The sequence below is a fragment of the Crinia signifera genome, chromosome 4 (assembly GCF_055691185.1).
Source record: "Crinia signifera chromosome 4, ASM5569118v1, whole genome shotgun sequence".
In the NCBI taxonomy this organism is placed as follows: Eukaryota; Metazoa; Chordata; class Amphibia; order Anura; family Myobatrachidae; genus Crinia; species Crinia signifera.
This window is the reverse complement of record NC_139220.1, coordinates 205,722,934-205,740,676: the sequence shown is the minus strand read 5'-3', so window position 1 is coordinate 205,740,676 and position 17,743 is coordinate 205,722,934. Positions and strand designations below refer to the sequence as shown.

At 41.2% G+C, this 17,743-nt stretch overlaps 1 protein-coding gene across 2 annotated transcripts in view; it reads right to left on the bottom strand.

The window, feature by feature from the left end:
- Positions 1-1,322: 1,322 nt before the first annotated feature.
- The window catches only part of ARIH1 (ariadne RBR E3 ubiquitin protein ligase 1), a 74,624-nt gene continuing 58,203 nt past the window's right edge, over positions 1,323-17,743 (bottom strand). The window contains exons 7-14 of one of the 2 annotated variants that reach the window (XM_083183544.1): positions 16,295-16,401; positions 14,449-14,491; positions 14,047-14,118; positions 13,698-13,828; positions 11,145-11,201; positions 10,592-10,859; positions 6,796-6,908; positions 1,323-2,101 (exon numbers count right to left, since the gene is read on the bottom strand). In XM_083183544.1, coding sequence (XP_083039670.1) covers positions 2,017-2,101; positions 6,796-6,908; positions 10,592-10,859; positions 11,145-11,201; positions 13,698-13,828; positions 14,047-14,118; positions 14,449-14,491; positions 16,295-16,401 — 876 coding nt within the window. In that variant the 3' untranslated portion in view covers positions 1,323-2,016. Of the gene's footprint in view, positions 2,102-6,795; positions 6,909-10,591; positions 10,860-11,143; positions 11,202-13,697; positions 13,829-14,046; positions 14,119-14,448; positions 14,492-16,294; positions 16,402-17,743 lie in introns of both variants that reach the window. The other variant, XM_083183545.1, reaches the window with a different exon arrangement.

Genomic DNA, 17,743 nt, shown 5'->3' with positions numbered 1-17,743 from the left:
GCATTCAGAAGACGGTGTCATTGGAAATGCAATCCTGATGCCACAACCACATGCCCATTTCCAGGGGAAATAATAGTTAATGCAGGGCTCTAGAAAAACTAGCAGGTAGAAATCTAGTATCATGGTTTGCATTTCCAAATAAATGCTGCTCTGAGAGAGATCTGAGAGAGATCACCTTCCATAGTTTAGCTTGGAAGACATTCATTTATTTGGAATCAGTAGTCCGCTTACACCCTCAAGTGTTCTCTCCAACTATATCCATTCATATCCTTTCAGTATTTTATATTGATCAATGGACAGAAAATCCTGAATATATTTGAATTCCATGACGTACGAAGTTAAAATGTGAAAAGTACTAGAGGGGGTGTGAATACTGTTTCTAGCCACTGCATACACAATACTGTGTCAACATAGACTAACTCCCATATGAACAACATTCTATAGTAAATATCTTACCCAATTTAATCTTTAAAACTTGGACAAGTTAATTTCTCTTAAAATAAAATGTGAACCAACCCCTACTTTATACCGTTGCAACAAATCCTTATTTTTGTATTGGTTAGTCCTTGTTTTATAATGTGATTCGTCATTTTCAAATGTTCAGCAACTCAGCCAACAATTCTGTATTCGGTTTACATACTGTACAATTCCCAGGAACTGCCAAATCTCATGATGCTGCAGGCAAAGGAAAAAACATTCACCAAGATAAAACTGCAAAAACGTATGAGAAGTTCAAGCAAAAAACTTTCCCTTTGCTTATTCCCAGCATTCTAGAACTTGAAGTAAAATAACTTGATTCCTAAAAGAGGGTATCCATTTCTCAATCACAAAACAACACCTTCACTGAAAATATGCTATAACAGCCTGCCTTGCCAGATTTCCTGCCAGAGACATAGCGGGCTTTCTCTCTTCTGTGTTTATCGTGGCGACAGGGAAGCTCGTTGTAGGCATTTGTGCTCCTGCTAGGAACCCAGAAAAGGGCAAAAACACACAGGCAAGCTCTAATGACTTGGGCCTCATGTATGAGCAGACCTTTAAAAATCTTGAAATTATGTCATAACTTCTCAACATGAATTATAATCAATAAGGTGTTTCTAGGCCATCTTGCATTGTGCACATGGGCATCAGATACAAAATCAATAATCAGAAACACGCTGTGTCCACTTCAAAAGATCTCCAGAACAAACAGCACAGCCGGGACCAATGATCTTCAAGAAAGAATAAATATTTTTTTCTGTTTTGTACTTAAACATGATGCAAACACCGTGCGTCCCACCTCCTCCCTGCTCATGCAGATGCATTATTTACAAGTTTGAAAATACTGCTGTCTTCTGTTCAATTTAATCTTTTGTTTTTAAAAGTCATGTACAAAGCTATTTTTTATTTTGTTTTTCTTCTATTTTTTTGTTTTTAACTTTTCAAAGCTGTTCAGCTCCAACCCAGGATTAGAAAAGGTGCGGGGAATAGTATGAAGACAAAGGAGGTAACAGAGGAGAAAGCATAGATCGAAAGAGTAAGACACAGGGAGGTAGGGGGAGAGATGCTGCAGAGAAGGTGGCCTTCTCTAGGGAACAGCGGAAAGGGAATCAGCCTGATTATAGCAAGCCAAAATAAGGAGAAAGCATCTGCAAATAGCTGAGGTGTTGCACACGCTTTAACCCCTTGGTGACTAAAAGGAACCAGAAACGCTTTATCAAAAAACGTTACATGCAGATCAATGCTTTGCCAGTCACTATTTGCCAAGGGGTTAAATATGCCTACAATACTGTCAAACCATTGCCTCTGCTAGCTGCTTTCCTTTTATTATTACAATATAATTTACTTAAACTTTCAGTTAACAAAAAAAAAAAGAATAAAAAGAAACCAAAATTTCTGGCTGGAGCGCAAGAAATGAGAGCAAAAGAGGGAAGGGGGAGACGGCAGAATGTGCAGGGACCAGCCTCAGGGGGCAGAGTTGCATTTAATGAATTGAAATCTAATGTCAAGTGGCAACAGAGGTTGGTTTGCGGGGACGGCTCAGTCCTCAATATATTCCCACAAGTCCTTCTCATAGCCTTCGTGCACATGAAGAAGCAGAACCCGCCTCCTGCTCTCACAGTATCTAAAGGAGAAAGCAAAATACATAGTTAATTTACTTTTCCAAGACCTATCTTAATGTGACAATGAAAAATCAGATTGACAAGAACACAAATAAAAATGAGGAAAAAAAAACAAAAACATGGCAATCCCATTATCATGTATGTGATGTATAAAATCACACTAGAATGTAAGAGTGGGGTACACTATGTAATATAATTTCTGTAACTTACTCCACTTGGTCTTTACAGTTTATAAGAGAATATCTCTGTGTAACAGCCACCACATGCCAGCTAGCTGACAGAACACCCTAACGGCGAATACACACTGTACAATTTTTGTGGACCAATTTCGTTCATTTTGGCCCTTCTGAACGATGATGGTCAAAATATCTTTCCGTGTCTATGCGACAAACAACGAATTATGATGCGCATACCCGCCATTTGTTCATCAAAGTTGTCAACTGTGCATGGAAAATCTTAGCCAATCAATGCAAATGTGGAATTGCTCCAGTCTTGACTAAAAAGATTTGCTGGTAGTTATAATTCCACAATGCCATTACTTGATAATGCTCACATAAACCACAATATTATAATAACACTTTTTTTAAATTAAAAATATTAATAATTTAGTTAATGGACCATTTCCTATCAATCACAAATGCCAAAGAATGTCTATGAACTTCTTGCACCAATGAAATGAACTGTTAAGCAAATAGCAATTACTGTACTAAAACTTGTACTACATTTTCAAAGCATACACTAATAATCTGACCTAAATAATGAGAAGTAAATATTTACACTGGGGGGGAAAAAACAACTTAAAGATCAGAGGCAGCAACAAAATTACTCATTTATTGGGACATTTACATTAGGAGTGTTGATATGAAGGCACTCAAATTACTTATATTTTATTAATAAATAAATGTATGGTCTTACCTTGATAAAACCATTGAGTCCATAGCGGGCACAGGGTGGAATACACTGGGTCTGGAGAGGTGAGGGAGCAGAGCGTGCCCCAATGGGCTACAATTTTTTACCCAGCATACCAGTTTTGTTTGCAAACCCAAAGCAGGAGTGGAGCCAGAGAAAAGAAAGAAGACAATGCACAGAAAAGCTCGCAAACTAGGTGCATCTGGGAGGGCGTCCCATGCCAAATATGGACTCAAAATAAGGGCTTTATCAAGGTAAGATCATAAATACTATTTTCTCAGCCAGTAGGGGGGCACAGAATGGGACGCCCGAAAGCATGGGGGACGCTCCTGGACTGCACTAAGTACACTCAGACCATACTGCGGGTACGCAGATGCGAATGTGTCAAAACGATACAACTTAATGAAAGTGTGTTGAGGACCAGGGAGACACTTTGCAGAGTTGTTCAGCTGAACCTCCACGGCTAGCCGCTCAGATGGCACCCAGAGATCGGGTGGAATAAGCAGTAATTCCCCCAGGGGAGAAGGTGAGCGAAGAAGTAGGCGTGACAGACTACCGGGGGGAGCCATCTAGCCAAAGTCTGCTTGGAGGTAGACTAACCAGGCTTATTGGAGTCAAACACCAAAACGTGCCTGATTTACGTAAAGACTTCAGTCAACACACATAGATGCGCAAAGCCCGGACAACTTTGAGAGAGGCGTCCCCATTTGAAGCTACTGGGAAGGGCGGCACAACAATCTCCTGATTAAGGTAAAATTGAGAGACCACCTTAGGCAGATAACCAAATCTGGTATGGGAGGACTGTCCTATCCGAATTAAAAATTAGGAGAGAACTCAAACACAAGGCACTAAGATCCGACCCATCTTAAAGAAGAGATGGCCAGGAGAAAGGCCACTTTTCCAAGAAAGCTATCAAAAATCAACTTCCTCTAGATCAGGCATTCCCAACCACGGTCATCAGGGTACACCAACAGTGCAGGTTTTCTGGATATCCAGACTTGAGCACAGGTGACTTAATTAGTATCTGAGGGATTCTGATTAAACCATCTGTGCTGAAGCCTGGATATCACTAAAACCTGCACTGTTGGTGTGCCTAAAAGTCCGTGGTTGGGAATGCCTGCTCTAGATACTAAAATGGTGCAGTCTGCAGAGCCTGAAGAACTAAAGAAAGGTCCCATGGAGCCACTGGTGGAATCACCGGAGGCTGTACACGAAGAACGTCGGGAAAGAGGGCCAACTGTCTCTGAAACAGTGCTGACAAGGCTAAGACCTGTACTTTCTAAGAAGTCTAAACCCTCTTGAAGAAGTGCTAACAGACAAGACAAGTGTAAAACGCAAGGTTGGAAACCCTTCGTAGTGCACCAAGAAAAGTAAGTTTTTCAGACTTGATAGTTGATCTTGGCCAAAAGGTTCCTAGTTCGAAGCATTGTGTGAATAATCTTGTTGGAAAATCCTTTGTCCCATAGAACTGACATCTCAAGGGCCATCCCGTCAAAGCTAGACTGGCAAGGTGCCCGGGAGTAGACATGGGCTTTGAGATATAAATTCCGGTCTGAGGAGTAACCAAACTGGAACAAGCAATAGAAACGTAGCAAAGATAGGTGTACCACTGCCGGTGTGGCAAATCCAGGGCCACCAGGATAATGAAAAGGGCAAGATCAACTGTACTTTAGGGAAGGCATAAATCAGGGAATCCAGAGGGTGGTGATCAGTGCGCTACGATCTGCAGCTGGTACTGGGACTTGTCAGGTCCCAAATGTGAATACTGGTAAAAAAGGAAAGTGTACCAGCGCTGGCTGAATAATATAAAAATAAAAAAATGTAGAACGGTATCCTTTACAATGTATTTATTTGCTAAAAATACTGTTTAAAAAGCTGTATCGTTTATAAGCTTGTATATAATAAAGGGGGTTACAATATATTAAAATAATGCGTGGACATTCAATTAGCATCACAATCTCAGTAGAAAACAAGCATAAAATGCATATTACCACACAGACATCATATGTTGTAGTCCCATGATAGCAGGTAACCAGGTGGCCAATTGCAGTCCCAGAACAGAGTCCAGATAGTGAATTAGGTTCCTCTGATGGGAAGGATGGTATAACCTGGAGGATTGTATGGATATTCCAGTAGCTGCCTCGGATAATGAGTCCGGATGGGATGGTGCAAATGCACTGGATGATGTCCTTGGTGTGCGGATTTGGCTTGAATTGCAGTGATGCGTTTGAAAGGATTGTCCACTGTGTAGAAAAAGCTCAACGCGTTTCTCTGGGACAAACACCCAGCTTCTTCAGGAACTTTTTCTACACAGTGGACAATCCTTTCAAACGCATCAAAGGATAAAAGGAGGTCAAACGCTTGGAAAGTTTAAATCGTTTTTAAAGGTTGTGAACAAGCCAACATTAACAGATCCTCCAACTGAGCTGATGGAGTAAACTTTGCTGGCTCCCTCTTACTATGCTTAAAAAGTGAAAGAACAAGTCAAGAAATGATCAAGGAAGAACACTATGGGAACACTTTACCAACTGTGTCACTGTGAGCAAGCATCCAAGTGAAACACGTGTCAGTGTCTGGAACGCATTAAACATGCATTCAACCGTGTCTCTTCACAGTACCTCTGACCACGGCTCCCACACTTCCAAGTTGTGGATTAAGACCCATCGCGGCACGCACCACGGCAGCCAGCACCAGGTGGTTGGTAAAGTATACCTAATTTTTTCACCACAATTTTTGCCCCAATGAACCCGCTTCCAGCGTCAGTCATCGCCACTGCTTCCGCAAGTCTGTTTGTGGTTTTTGCTCTGCCACAGCCCATATCACAACAGTCAGCAAATAACTGTGGATGCTGCATGTTACAAATACATCTATAACTTCCACCGCCCTGGCCCATAGTGTCCACTAATATTGCAGTACTCAACCATGGGTTTCATCCCGCTGCAGCAATTATCACGGCAGACAGCATTAATCCCTTCGCTGGCAGTCACTAGAATTTTCCGTGTTATGCCGTACTGCCCAGACTTGCAAGCCCGGAACATTCTTGCGATTACCACTGGTTAGAGCCAGGCAGTGCCGCAGAGATGATTGCTAAAATCAGCTTTAGCGCTGCCGACTCCGGCTGCTTGGCAGTGCGACTCCTTCCCCGGCTATGTGACAGTCTATGACAGTGCGGCAACGTCACGTCAGTTGCCGGGGGCAGGGCCGGGTTCCCAGGGGGATGGGACGGGCAGCGGCTGATACACAGTTCAGCGGTGCTGCGCGGACCTCGGGACACATTATGCAGAGATGGCAAGCAAGTATAGGCTGCAGTACATGTAAACTCAAAATTGCTGGGACAGGTTGCACACACCCCACCTAACAAAATGTGAAACAGAAGCAATACACGATCACATTTCTAACATCTTTTTACTGTTTCCATCTCCCAATTATATGAACAATGCTGCACTGAGAAGTGTGCTTGATTTCAGGCGCTATGTAGAAGATGTCCTCATAAATATGTATGCACTATATAAGAAACTGTTAATAAATAACTAAAATAAACACAGCTCAGAGTGGCTTACCTTGTACAATTATGCAATGGTGAAAATGTATGCGCTATATAAGAAACTGTAGTTGTTGTGGTGGTGTGCAAAGCATTCATAAAGAGGTCTGTATGTTTAACCTGTTTACAATAGTGGATAATTCCTTTTTACTTTTGTTCAAGCACATTGTCACATGTTTATTCGTACATTAATGCTAATACCTGCTCATTTCAAAAAGATATAAATAGCGAATAAGTTATTCTTACCTATATTTGTCTTGTACTTTTTGCTTAATGTCTTGTAGTGAATCCTGGGAAATATCTCTTTCCAGATATCCAGACAGAACTTCTGTCGCATTCTCTAAATCTGCCTGATTATTCTAGACAAAGAAAAAAAAGAATAATATTTTTTTTGTTTTGTTATTATTTCTACAAACATTCAATAAGATTTGAAATTTCTCCCTTGCTACATTTTAACCGAATCTAACTGGAAAGGATACGAAGGGTCAGATGTATTTAAGCCTGGACAAGTGATATAGTGGAAGGTTATAATGCACCAGCCAATAAGCTCCTAACTGACATGTAATATCACTTCTCCAGTGATATTACATGACAGCAAAAAGACACAGAACAGAATTAGGGGGGTATGCAATGTGCCACCGCTATTTCCGATGTGGGGAAATAGCGGCGGCTCCCTATTCAATGGTGTCATTAGCAACAGCATTGATGTGGGATCACGGCAGAACGGGCCGACTACAGAAGCTGTCGGGCCCGTTCTGCCGATAACGGCTGTGGAACTTCGTTATCCGGGCCGCAGAGCGACAATCCACGTCCGTTTTCGCGGCCACGCCACCTTTGTGCCCATCGGCAGGTGGGACATTGAATCCTGTCTGTCGTTATGCGGTCGATCTGACCACAAACAGGCCAGGATCACGGCTGTCGGCGGGGATCGACAGCCATGATCCCAGATTGCATACCCCCCTATGACTGCAGATCAGAACCATTTGCCCTTCTAGTCTGCCCATCTTTGATGCAGTGTTTAGGATTAGGGGTAGATGAATGAGGAAGAATTGTGCAATGTAGACCAAGGCTATTCAACATTCAGCTCATCAGTTGTTGCAGAACTATGCATCCCAGCATGCCTTGCCTCAGTTTTGTAAATAGGGCATGCTAATACTGTTTCAGAATATGCTGGCATGTGTAGTTCCACAACACCTGGAGGACAGAATGTTCTAAACCCCAGATGTATAACCACAACTGGAGCTGGCACCAGGGAACAGGACACTGCACCCATCACCCCAACTGCTGCAGCCGGTGCACAAAAGACCCGCTGGCTCCAGGACACAGTTTACACACCACGGCAACTGCTGGAGCCGGGGCTTAGACCCGCTTTTGCTGGGACACATTACACATGCCACAACCACTGTCTGAGATCCACTAATTCCAACGCAGATGAGATATGGACCTGTCTAGGAGGAAAGTGAGGGGAATTAAAGTGATGCCTGGCAACTCTTCCAAAGCCATTGCGCGCCCCCTCTGCTCTATCCCCTCCTCCACTCCTATTCTCCTCGACCCTCCTACTCTTCCATATAATAAGGTTGGCACACTTTTTCAGGAGACCTGTCATTATCTGGTATCATAATCCCATATATCTACAATGTAATTGGGCAATCCCCTGATGGTTGCATCGGAGGATCGAGGACCTTAGACATGTATACAAATCCCAATCCTCCCAGTGGGGATCAGGGTTATTTGTTTAAATGCTCAGACCAACCCCGCCAGCACCAATGTTCCACCAGCAGGATGTGCCGATAAGCAACCATGGATGATCGACAATCCATGGGATCTGGGGATTGGGGATCAGCCCCTAAGATGTATGGGCCCCTTGGGGTGCAACTAACAGTCTACGGAAATTTAGAAAACAAATGTTGGGAATGTCCATGTAAGACTACAATGCCTTACCTTTTAATTTCTTTACATTTTTCGTACCACCAGAAGCATTGTCAATGGTAGGTAAGTGATTTGTAGGCAAATATATTAATATACCACGGTACTCATTAGTCAAGCAATCTATTTAGGAGCAGCTACCATAAAACTCTTGGTATCAAGGAAAATCGAACGGGGGTGACTAGAAACAGACCCAGATGGCAAACATAACAGATGGATACAATCCTGATGGTCAGAACCCAAAGCCCCCCCATCAGCCCAGAGCGCAGCCTATCGCTGAATTCTTTGCTTGTGAATAAACTTAACCCTGCGCACCCCTGCCTGATTCCAACCCACCGTGCATATTTACAATTGGAATGCTGGCAGTTGGGATTACCGATTCTGTATCTCCATCGATGCTGGGATATACTGGTGCTGGCCTTCTGCTTGTGAGTTGGCATGCCAGCATCAGTATTCTGAAGCCAGCATCCCAGCGGCCAGGATCTTACACATCTGAGCCAGATGAAGCCTTGGTGTAGCTATAGGATGCAGACCCCATATACTTTCACATGAGTTAGCACAATCATGTCCATTATTCACTTCTGTGTGCGGCACGGCTTCCTGGCCGTGCGGGGTTTCACCTCCCAGCATGAGCCAGAGCGGGTAAAACAGCCCTAACGCCTCCAGCGACTGCACCTAGTGCTGCATAGTTGTCAGCAGTGTCAGACTGTTCTCTCCAGAAATCTGATGACTACAGCAGTTCACATCAAATAAAATAAAGAAGCAACATAAAAACCTACTGCCCGATTAGGAAACTAAAGCTAAAACGGAGGTTTCTGCAGATTTGGGATATAGAGACAGATGTTAAACCCCCGAAAATCCACTATTCCTCGATATCTCTCAATAGGACAAATGAGAGCTTATGATCATAACAGTATATTAACATGATGTAGCAGAGATTCACAAGAATTATCTAAAGATTAAAATGCCTTAATTTTCAACACAATTCTTTCTAAAATGATAATTTTTCTTTTAGGAATATTTAACATTGTCTTAAATTGAATACAAATCTATTAAAAAATGTTTTTAACATTAAAATAGTAAACATATCTGGGATGACGCAGAATGATGACAAAACTTAGCATACTATGGGCCATATTCAATGAGGCCAGTAAGGGGGTTAAACCCCGCGCCAGCCGCTCACAGAACGGCGAGGATTCCCATAAACAGCAAGACTCACATGTGCACACAATATAAAATACTTGTCATTTTGCATATGAACACAAAAATAACTTTTTTTTTTTAAACAGTCTGCGATTCGGGTTTGCAACTGTGGTCACTTCTGCATCAGATTCATGTTTAACGAAGTAACATTCCACACTGCATTAGTAGTACTACTACAGGATAGCCCTAACATTTTGTAACACTCTGTAAAAGATAATATCTACTCTTAAATTTTTGACCTCAAACAGAAACATTTATTTACAGTTTCTTATATAGCGCTATAATTACAGCACAGAGAAGGTCACTATAATAATTGCATTCATGCAAATGTGACTTCTATACTTTCATACACTACGGGTCTTTTTTTTTTGGTCTGTGACTGCATTGAGAGAAGCCAATACTTGCTTGGACTGAGAGGATACACTGCAGGGCTTCCGGGCGGCAGCGGCTTCAGCAGTATATATATATATATATATATATATATATATATATATATATATATATATATATATATATATATATATATATATATATATATATATATATATATATATATAGATAGATATATATATATATAGCAGCAAGTGGAACGCTGAAGTCACTCTAAGGTTTTTAAACTGCACGGCGGCAGTAATCAAATGAAGCAACAAACACAAGTATAGTGCAAATCGACGTTTCGGGCGGGTAGCTTGTCTTGATAAAGGGCTACCCGCCCGAAGCGTCGATTTGCACTATAATTGTGTTTGTTGCTTCATTTGATTACTGCCGCCGTGCAGTTTAAAAACCTTACAGTGACTTCAGCGTTCTACTTGCTGCTATATATATATATATAATATTATTATTATACATGTACATAGATAACCATAGATACCCACCACCTGCATCACTGAATGACTATGACAGTAGGGTTTACCTCAAATATAATTGACTGGTTGTTCTTCTTGAGGTAGAACGCAAAGACATAAGTGTACATAAGGGTGGAACGGCACTGGCACAGCACATCCACTGCCTTCTTCAGAAACTGCACTTCAATCCATGACATGTTATGTTGCTGCATCTCCTCCATCTTTTGCTTGACTTGGGCATACAGCTTGTGCTCAAATCGCAGGCTCTGCATGTGGTTCATGTAGCGGTTGCAGTAGAACAGGTATCGCTGTAAGGCTGCTCTGGATCGCTGCGTCAGTACAAGGCAGAGACAAAAAAAGGTAAACTGGTGACCGCTTTGGGTCAAAGAAAGTCATAATCACAGTGGGGGTTTGCACACCTTCAGAAGTACAATAGAGGGAGCATTGTAGCTTTTTCACCTCCAGCCAGAGTTTATAAGGAGCAGTGAAGTACCCCAGGGATGTAATAATGAGTACAGAGATGTCACTAGGGGCTTAATGAAACATCATAAAACAAACATGTTGTCAAACAAGAGCAGGTTCTATTCACCACTTAAGATAGTATATTATATAATACTCACCTCCTGTGCATCTCGGGCAGCTTTTGCGTCATCCTCATTGTAGCGATTACAGTTATACCTGTATAAGAGATCAACAAACAGAACTGTCATTTCATTGACGGCTATAACTTCAGGTAATAGCAGGCGGATATAAAAAATAGATGTATCATTTGTTAAGCTAAGAAAAACCCACCTTGTATACCATTATAAAGAATGTATCTTTATATGCAAGCCTACACCATATAGTCAATATACAGTAGGAGCAAGTTTCATCTTTGCTCCTTTGTCCATGGCTAGCCATGGCTATTCTATTGTTCTCAGCTGCAATACAATACGTATTGCAGCTGAGAACAATAGAATAGCCATGGCTAGCCATGGCCAAAGGAGCAAAGATGAAACTTGCTCCTACTGTACAGTGATGAATAAAATGTTAATTCGTCAAGATATAGGGCGGTATGCATTTACCCGCGATCACCCATCGCAGCTAATTAGCTGGCCCGGACCATTACATTTAGATGCGATAAGCAAGCACGTGGCAGCTTATTGCTAATTATGGTTTCATCTGCCTCAGAGAGGTAAAGAAAAGCCCTGAAAATAGCCAGTATTTGCTGCAGCAGCAAAAACACACAGGTATTTTCTGAACCGGTGTGATTTTACGAGAAAATGTGTATTTTAATCGGACAATCTAATTGGAGAGCCCGATAAAAAACAATAGAAAAATAGTGAAAACTGTCTGAATGTTTTACCGGCGGTAACTGGATACCCCTTTAGCCAACAAAAAAGCAGGCAACATAATTGAGCTTTTTGTTAAAAAAAAATAAAAAAAAGGTACACCCAATGAGTCAGCAACTTGCAATAACAAAGTCATTTTTTCTGTAGGAGTTTAATCTGTTTTTACATCTTAGCTGCAGGATTTTAGCCAACTCCTTCATACCTTACTTCCTCAGTTCACTGATATTTGTGGGAGGGCACTCACCTCAGTATGACAACAGTTTTAAGGACTGGATGTGACCACTCCAAAAACTTTTCTTTCTCTGCCTTTTGGCTGTGCATCTGCTACTGGATCATAGTACTGCTGCATGATCCAAATTTTGCCAAGCTTAAGGTTTTGGACAGATGAGTGCACATTTTTCTCTAGAATGCTGTGACAATATAAAGCCGTATATACAGCATGCTGGACTTATTAATTAATTGTGAGGCATCAAGCACTGTAAAACAACTAAAAAAAAAAATCACTTTTCTTCCACAGTGCTGCATTGGTGTTTGATTTTCACCAAATATGGTGTTATACATACCAAACAATTCCATACTGCCTGCAGAGCTGTGCAGCTTTTTCCTAATGAATGTTTATTTACATATGGTTTTAAAAGAGGATAGTAGATCACTGAAAGTTAGTTATACCCCCTGAACCTCATTCAGTCTGAGAAGACTGCAAATTGGCTTTAGTGTCCACCATTTGTAAATAATTTTTCGGTACTTGTTTCCTAGCACAGCACCCAGATTTTCTACGTACGCTAACTTAGTAAAATCGCATCGCATACTCTTTTTGCATGACATGCGATGTTCCATATTTTCATATATTTCAGTAAAAGTTACAGTTCTTAGTTAACACATGTCGTCTTTACAGTCTCAGATGTATGATATGGTTGGTGTGTGGGCCCGAAGCGTGGAGAGCCCCGTGAGGGGTGGCGGAACGCGTCTTCCGACCTTTTCATACCCCCACTATCCACGTTGACGTGGAGTCGATTTTATATAGTGTGGCGAGCGCAGCGAGCCACCGAGCCCGAAGCTTTGGGCTCGCCACACTATATAAAGTCGACTCCATGCCGACATGGGTAGTGGGGGTATGAAAAGGTCGGAGGACGCGTTCAGCCACGCTTCGGGGTGGCATGGATACTAGGGGTGACGCAATGGCATAGTAAGCGCCCATCACATGGATTAGGTGCTTATACAATGAAATATCGAATCGCATTTGGTGCCATGCGATCCTATGCAATATTTCATTGTATAAGCACTCCTGTGCACTTAATATGGACATTGCATCGCACAGCACTATACACGGTACGCAATGCGATTTTCCTACGCAGAATAGCCCACTAAGATATTTTCTTAGTGGGCGCCATGCTAGGAAACAAGTACCAATCTTTCTTATTGTAAATTTATGATCTTCAAATTGTTTGGATACCTGCCTTATAACCATTACCAGACAGCTGTTTCTCTTTGATAATTGCAGATGTCTGTGCTCCTCCACCCTGCATTAACGCAAACTTTAATGGTCCATACAGAACCAACAACTGTTCTGCTTCTATATAGGAGTGAAAGCATAGCCTGATGACCAAATAATGAAGTTCACTTGATTAAAAGCACCAGGCTCAAATGATCTTTATTTATATGGCCAGGAAGGATGTACTTACTTTGTCACTTGTGTTTTTATATATAATGAATAATGGCAAAATAAAATATGTTCTATAAGTAACAACCAACTCAAGGCAACATTTTCCATCTGATTCACACATATATACAGAAGATACATTATCAACACCAGGCTTTATGCATTGCTTAATTTCTTACTTACCAAGCAGAGCCATGTGGTTCCCAGGGACCCAGGCAAACCCAGCAAAATTCAGCCTTGCAGTTTTGGTTCCGGCACACCATGTGATTGCACCCTCCGTCCTTCTCTATGGTCACATGGCATTTGGGACATTCCTGGGAATAGGCATGAAAGCAGGACACATAAGGAACAGAACTGGAAAATGTTACCAAGCCAAACATCTTGTCCACTCAAGAGAATATTTGTGTCTACCTTTTCTTGGGTGTTTTAATCAGATTAGAAGAGCAGCATTGGAAAAAACTTATGTGATTAACACTACAATAATGAAATCTAGATCACTGGTAGCAATATAATCACAAAGTGAGAATCCTACCTTTGTATTAGCTGCAATCCAATTTGATGTCTCACTGTCATCGTCACACTTTTTAATCCATTTTTTTAACCACTGTGGGAAAGAGATGGATATTACTCTCCAATGTCTTCTACTTTGCCCCTTAGGACCAAGTTCTCCTATTATTTCACCCCAGAGAGTCTGAAATCCATGTTTTTTATTGTACACAGTTATTAAGCCATGCTTATATACAGCTTAATTTATTTATTTGCAGTTTCTTATACAGTGCAGCAAGGCCAGTTGTGCTTTACAATTGGAAATAGGTAGAAACAAACTGGGTAGTTACAAACAGGCAAAATGGTAGGAGGGCCCCGCTCACAGGTTTACAATCCATAGGGAATAGTTTAGAGGTACAACATACTGGTATAAACAGGTTTTCCTTACCTTACATTTAACTGGATCATGCCAATTCTCTCCACAATTGAAGCTATAATATGAAAAAAAAAATACTAGATGTTAAAGCACCATTTAGCCTAAAAAAAATATTTTCACTTGTGGATGATTAGAACTTCCAATACAAGGAAGAGGATCTCCTATACATTTCTTGAGTATAAAAACGACATCATGTATCCGTAAATCGGAAGAACGTTCTCAGCAGGTAAGAACAATGTGGCAGGTGCTTACAGGGATTAAGTAAGCAATCTACAAGTAAAAGGTATACCTGAAATGTCTCAATACAGAAAGGAATTTTTGCTACACTGCGCTATAGGCCTCACCCTTCTTTCATGACCATACATTACATATATGAATTTGTTCCTTCACCACTGAACATTGTTCTGCAATAGGTCATGTCTATGTAAGAAACTGAAATCAGAACATGCTCCATTTAACCCTTCATGTCATACCATCAACACCTGACATTAGTGTTCGACAAACCCAGCATTGCCAACCCAGAAAGTACAAATGAGAGAGAGAAAGAATAATTTTCATATACAAAAAGATTAAATCACTTATATTTTAATTATTTTATTCCATACACTTATCTGTTAATTGCTAAACCAAACAGACAAATTAAAGATCACTGTACTGTAAATGATCATAAATGGCCACGGTCACTATTTGTTTTTTTACCAATGCAAGTTTTTAAACCTTTTTTCACTCCCTCTCCTGTATGTAACACTCAACACATAACTGCTGCATCTTACAAACATAACACTTTTTAACACTAAAGACCCCCATACACAGGTCCAATTTTGCTATGTGCGGCCCCCTCCTGGCAGCAGGACGATCCTGCTGCCCGAGAAGATCCCGGGCGACTAAAGGGTGATCAGATGTATATACACTGCTGCGAGACATTGCAGCAGTGTATGGCCACTTTAAAGTCTCTCACTAGTGTGATGCCTTGGGGCAGTTAGATTGTGCTGGCCTGGGGGCACCGAGCCCTGGACTTGAACCTCTAGGGGCCTACCAAATGAGATCATGGTTGGTGGGTCCAAATTGTTGGCCAAAATTATTCTATGCACCTCGAATGTACTCAATGCAACAATAAAATAAATAGAATTATTCTGATTAGTAGTGCTTAGTAATATATGTTGGTGTGGTTTGTGCATTTATGTATTATTTAAGCCTTCTGTATTATGTGCATTGTTTTGAGGTCTGTAGAGCGCATCAAGTACTATTGGAGAAAGAGTGCTATATAAGTAAAATTACAATTACTGTCTTAGATGTGACTTTGTCCTGTATTAGTCTGGTTCACAAGTGACTTTTCCTAAACTGCTTTCCATACAGAATGAAAAAAATGTTGAATGTGGACATTTTCTTGGGCCAACTATGGTGTTTCATGAAGACCAGGCTTGAGAAAGCAACCTCTCAAATAGACAAGACATTTTTCTTAATCTGATTGGGTTTATCCACCAACTGCTGCACAACAGCGCTCTGCAGATTGCCAAAATGGTGGGTAAACTACGCAGCAAAATTACTTATATACCAAACGGGCGAGACAGAAAAGCAAAAACGAAATGCCCACTTTTCCCTTGATTGGTCCGTTTTCGCATGTAGGTGTTTCGCTAAAACGAAACTTTCAATTTACAAAAGAAAAAAAACGATGAAGCAGTTTAGTGTAGTGAAAGAAGTGAAACCAGAGAAAAAGTGCTTACATTGAATATGGGCCTAATACTCTGCATTAAGAATTGTATGCTACAATAACCCAGTACTAAATATAATAGCATGTCAGTTGCCTGAAGTGTTGGACTTTATGAGAGTAAGCCCATATTTTTCTACAATATCTTACCAGAACTGACGACCACATTTGCAACGCACAGGTTTGGCGTCTGGGTACTGAACCTTAACGACATGATGGCAGTCAGGAGCAGGGCACCATTTCAGAAGTCTGTTACACTGAAGAAAAGAAACAGCTATTAGAATAGGTGATGGGAGGTACAACAAGGAAGTAAGCTTGTAGCAACAGTTCTGCACAACATGTAAAATGATACCATAGCTGCTTTGTTCCAGCTGTTTCTTACACTGACTAGATGATCTTTTTGGCAGACACAAATAGAACCTTTCAGTTTATATTACTGACTCCTGGGGGCATACTTCAGCAAAGAGATACAAAATAAAACACAACTACAAAAGATTTAACAAAGAATTAAGCACCCAAGTCACATTCCTACATTTAATATAGTTGTTTAGCACTTGGTGGTCCATCTTTACCTTAATGTTGTGTAAGTGACATTATAGAACATACACTATTTGGACAAAATGATTCAGAAACCGGACCATTATACAAACAGGGACAGTCATCAATGTAATCCCCTTTTTGCAGCAATAACAGCTTTTACTCTTCTTGGAAGATTTTGGATGGTTTCTGTGGGAATTTGTGCCCATTCATTTGACGACAAGCCCTGGCTTGCACATTCCGTTCCAGCTCATCCAAAAGCTGCTCAATGTGGTTGAGGTCAGGGCTCTTTGCGGGCCATTAAAGTTCTTCCCCACCAAATTTATCAAACCATGTTTTTATAGTCCTTGCTTTGTGCACTGGGGCACAGTCATGTTGGAATATAAAAGTTTCTTCCCCATACTGTTGCAACAAAGTTGGAAGCATAGCATTGTTCAAAATGTCTAAAGCATGAAGATTGGCCTTCACTGGAGATAAGGGGCCTGGCTCAAACCCTGAAGAACAGCCCCATATATTGATTCCTCCTCCTCTAAACATCACAGATGGCATAATGCAGGTTGGCCGGTAAAGAGAAGCATGATTTATCACTCCACAGTCCAGTGTCAGTGTGCTTTACACCAGCAAACATGGACAGGCTTATATTGCTTTATTCAGCAAAGAAGTGGCTCACTTACACTGGCTGCTGTTACACAGTTACTTGTTAATGGAAACAAACAGGCTGGCATATACAGCTATACCCTGCAAAAGGGGTCCAGCTCAGATATTTACTGCTATCTTGAGAACACTAAATTTACATTGAAAACTTTATTAATGATGCTGCCATTTTTAGCAGATATTTTGGTACTTATGTATTATCTGGGTTCCCATGTTAAATGCACCCCATTTTTTCATACCCCCTACTATCCAACTACGCATGGAGTTGATTTTATATAGTGTGGCGAGCGCAGCGAGCCACCGTGCCCGAAGCGTGGCGAGCCCCGCGAGGGGACGCGGACTCATAAGAAAAACGGGAGCCCATATATTACATAAGTACCGATATTTTGCACATCTCACAGAGATGTT